The 4418-nt window shown below is 37.1% G+C and overlaps 1 protein-coding gene across 1 annotated transcript; it reads left to right on the forward strand.

The window, feature by feature from the left end:
* The first annotated feature begins 613 nt into the window (after window positions 1-613).
* Window positions 614-1458, forward strand: LOC137619812 (zinc finger protein 765-like). Its single transcript, XM_068350109.1, has 2 exons — window positions 614-765; window positions 1143-1458. The coding sequence occupies exons 1-2, from the start codon at window positions 614-616 to the stop codon at window positions 1456-1458; spliced, it is 468 nt and encodes a 155-aa protein (XP_068206210.1).
* The last annotated feature ends 2960 nt before the right edge of the window (window positions 1459-4418 follow it).

The following is a 4418-nucleotide window of genomic DNA, read 5'->3' on the forward strand; positions in this document are numbered from 1 at the left end:
AGGAAGGCTCAGAGGTGCATAGCAGTAATAGCAAGACAATTTTGATGGTGACAGAAGAGGAAATGCAGTAAAGGAAGTAAGACAGTGGATAAAACTTTTTTTTTTTATAGGAGAGCAAGGGGCGAACTACTTACAGAATGAAACAAATAATGTCACAGGAGATGCTGTGGATCATAGAATCTACAGAGGATGTGAGAATTTTAGATACCTAAAATGTGCATCAAGAACATATATAACACAGATTAATGTCTGTGGTTTGTATATCTAGGAAAAATGCAAATTACAGTACTTTATAAATTCATCATTTTTTTTTTTTTTTTTTTTTTTAGAAAACTCCATCATTTTCATTGTGCTTTTGCTCTTTTCAAACTGATTGTAGTTTTCTATTATTTCAGACTTTTCATCCCAAAGGAAGGAATCATTCATCTCTTGCTGCTAAAGCTTGTAAGCTACTGAAGGTATATGCAAGAGACGTAAGACTGCAAAAGAAAGGGTCATGTTGGATGATTTTGTAGTATAGTATGGTGTCTGAGAATAGGAAGTTTAGTGTTAATTTCCTCTTTGAAATCTATTGAAAATGATATTGAGGGGTATTTCATCTTGTGATAGTACGATGAATTCTAAACCACCTTTTGAATTTCCAATGAAAAGTGAAATTGAAGATTCATTTTCACCTGCTGTCAATCCAGAAAATAATGATACAGCTGTTAGTGTTGCTATCTTTAATGATGGCGCTCTTTTCTTGGATCAAAAATGGAAGTCAAAGTAGAGCCAGAAATATTTTATTCTAGCGAAAGCATCTTGAAAAATTCTTACGAGTACGATGCATCAGTGAGTGAAAACGGTTCAGGGGACATTTTCTACAAAACGACTTCTTATTGTACATAGAAGAATTCACATGGGAGAGAAGCCATACAAATGCAATGTCTGTAGCAAAACATTTACTACAAAAGCACATCTCACTGTACATTTAAGAATTCACACTGGAGAGAAGCCTTATAAATGTAATGTCTGTAGCAAAACATTTATTGTAAATGATAATCTCATTCTACATTTAAGAATTCAAACGGGAGGAAAGCCATACAATTGCGATGTCTGTAGAAAAACATTTTTACAAGACAAAGTCTCACTACATATTTAAGAATTCACACGGGAGAGAAGCCATACAAGTGCAATGTCTGTATCAAAACATTTATTACAAAACCAAATCTCACTGCACATTTAAGAATTCACATGAGAGAAAAGCCAAACAAAAGCGATGTCTGTAGCAAAACATTTATTACAAAACCAAATCTCACTGCACCTTTAAGAATTCACACGAGAGAGAAGCCATACAAGTGCGATGTCTGTAGCAAAACATTTATTACAAAACTAAATCTCACTGCACATTTAAGAATTCACACGAGAGAGAAACCATACAAATGCAATTTCTGTAGCAAAGCATTTACTAGGAAATAATCTCTCACTGAACATTTAAGAATTCACACAGGAGAGTGGCCATACTAATGCAATGTCTGTAGCAAAGCATTTACTAGCAAACAATCTCTCACTGAACATTTAAGAATTCACGCGGGAGAGAGGCCATACAAGTGCAATGTCTGTAACAAATTCTTTACTTTGAAAAAATATCTCACTAAACATAAGAAATCACATGAGCGATATATTCCCATGTCATGAATGTGGCAAAACATATAATTCAAAACAGAGACTTGATAAATATTTAAGAACTCACATGGAAGAAAACCCATTCAAGTGCAAGGACTGTGGTAAGGCTTTTTGCTCTGAAGGTTTCCTCGAAAATCATTATAGAAGGAGGTGCTATAAAATCTGATATTGTTGTGTGGAGTAAAGAAGAAAAAACAGCAAAGATTATAGATGTGAGAGTTTTTACCCCTTCATACAATAGCCCAGGCCGTTAGCTCTCAGAGTCGACGAGGTGACATGGTGCCTCCAAAGTAGCACCCCAGGTCAAGCACAAGCCAGTTAGTTTTTTGGACTTACACCCACCTAACGGTGAGTTTCCACTGTAAAGATCGTAGGGGTTTGTATACAGTGCTGTAACAAATGACAAATTTGGAAAAAATTTTCATTTTCCCTAAACTGTATATACAATCCCGGAGCTCTTAACACATAGTGGTCCCACCATCACCATCCCCCAGGAAGTCCTGCCCCAATTGCTAAGTGACATTCAGTTACAACTGCTGGTGTGAGCAGGGTGGTTGGTCCAACTCTTGCTCTCCCTTCGCTAACTAGCTAAAAGTTTTACAGCTTGTTCCAGCTGTTGCCAAAATGCATCTGCAGTGTAAAGAGCTCCAGGTTTGTATAGTTAGGAAAAATACAAATTATTTCCAAATTTGTCATATTAGCATAATTATTGCTATTAGAAGCCAAGGCGCAAAAGAAAATTGCTACTAGCCCAAGGGACCAAATAGTTGACAATGGTGCAGTGAAGAAATAGGAATGTAAAGAATAAACTATATAAAAGAAATGAAAAATTGGATCATTTTAAGATAGATAACAATGTTGATTAAAAGGGATTTTGACGAAGGAAAAATCTATTTTTGGGTGAGATAGCCATGTCGTCCTGATGGAAGTTCCTTCTGGCAACTTCTACAGTATAATATTTCTGCGATTGATATTACAAGAGAATTACCATCAGGCATCACGGGGTTCCAGCCCCGGAAACGACTATCTGAAGATATCGTGTATAATCAGGGACTTATCCTAAGATAACCATAGATATCTGCAATCTGCACCCCCAACAGACCTTTCCCAGTTTAGTCCACCAAGGTGTAGGAAAAGTAAGGAGCCGTTACACATCCTATCACCTTCCAGTGCTCCAATACGTTCCCGCTTCTCATTCCACGACGCAGCTGCGCTACTGTGATATAGAAGCCACCAACGAGCAAAGGGGGGGGGGGGTGGTTATCTCACTCAAAAATAGATTTTTCCTTCGTCAAAATCCCTTTTTTGGGCTCGAGCCATGTCGTCCTGATGGAAGTGTACCAGAGCATTATGTATACTCGGTGTGAGGCTTCCCCATGGGAAAACCTGCCATAATGGGTGCTCACCACTTATATGATGAAATATAATCATAAATTTATACCTGAAAAATAATCCAACATAGCCATGATTTGGTAAATATGGCAGTGTTCTAAGGGAAAAAATATGTGACCCACTATCAACCATCCCTTTGGTGAAAAACACTCCCCTAAAAAGATGTGAAGAACACATATTACCAATGCCATGAGCACAGTGAGTAACCATGGAGGAACAAATACTCATCTTTAAAAAGATTCTTAGTGTGCAGTGTTGGTAGAAATTCCCATAGTATGCTAAGTTTAATACTACCAGGAATTAAGTCTAGCAATAAAAAGCATCAAACAGTATTCAATTTTTATTAGACAATGTAATTGAGCAAAGTTCAATACAGTTTATATGAAGAGGATTTGATCTACAATATACCCCAAATTATATCCCCAATAAAATTCTTTACCTAATTAAGCATGAGGGGAGAGAATTTGATATATCCTAGAATCCTTTAAGAAGGAGATCTTAAGATTAAAAATTTTGCCGTATATGGCTAAATTCCAAAATACAGGGTCAAACCCAACCAAGAAACTGAATTATAACAAACTAATTGTTTAATGTAGATCATGAAGCAAAAACCGACAGTTTACTTATTAAAGAAAATAAGCTGGAAGAATGCCCGAGGACGCACATGAGGGCTGCGTCATTGCAACAGGCTTTATAACACTACCTGCTGCCACCACAAAATGACGAACTTCATCTAATTGCTTCATATAATGCTTAAAGAACACCCTGGTGGACTTCCAACCAGTATAAGCTTGTAAACCTTTGAATGACATATACTGAAGGAAGTTCAGGGATGATGCCACTTACCTAGGATCATGACCCAACGGCATGCTAGCCTGGTCTGCTCGTCTAATAAAATAAGTCAATTTTGCTCTCAGCTGTTTCAAAGACAACTCTGATCTGACCGTGTCACCTCTAAATAATTGGCCCTTTATACCCTGGATAGGTGTGGTGGGTCGTATACGACCTGAGGTTTAGAAAAAAAACACGTTTTTTTGCCATAATTTTTCATCCATATTGGTTGTGAGTGATATCGACCTGCGAGACCTTAGTTCAGTGGGCCCAGCAGTCGGTTGAGGACGCATTTCATCCCAGCTCTTTTCCTTGAGCTATTTCTGATATACCCTCGGGTCGAGCTCGACCCATCAATACCTAATTAAGGTAATTTATGTAATATGAAATTTTTATATAATTATCGAATGTGCAGTAGTGTTTAGGCGTGTATAAAAAAGAATTGTTGTAAAGTGTTTGTGAATGTCTCCTACACCTTATGTTTTTTATAAAATAGCTTATAATTTCTCCTGTTTTTGTAAGCTTGTACT

Source organism: Palaemon carinicauda, chromosome 26 (genome assembly GCF_036898095.1).
Source record: "Palaemon carinicauda isolate YSFRI2023 chromosome 26, ASM3689809v2, whole genome shotgun sequence".
NCBI classification, from domain to species: Eukaryota; Metazoa; Arthropoda; class Malacostraca; order Decapoda; family Palaemonidae; genus Palaemon; species Palaemon carinicauda.

What these genes read in the sequence shown, in the direction of transcription:
- LOC137619812 (XM_068350109.1), top strand. Translation starts at nt 614, where the DNA reads ATGAATTCTAAACCACCTTTTGAATTTCCAATGAAAAGTGAAATTGAA. An exon ending in GATCAAAAATGGAAGTCAAA is followed by an intron (nt 766 to 1,142) that starts GTAGAGCCAGAA and finishes TACATATTTAAG; the next exon opens with AATTCACACGGGAGAGAAGC.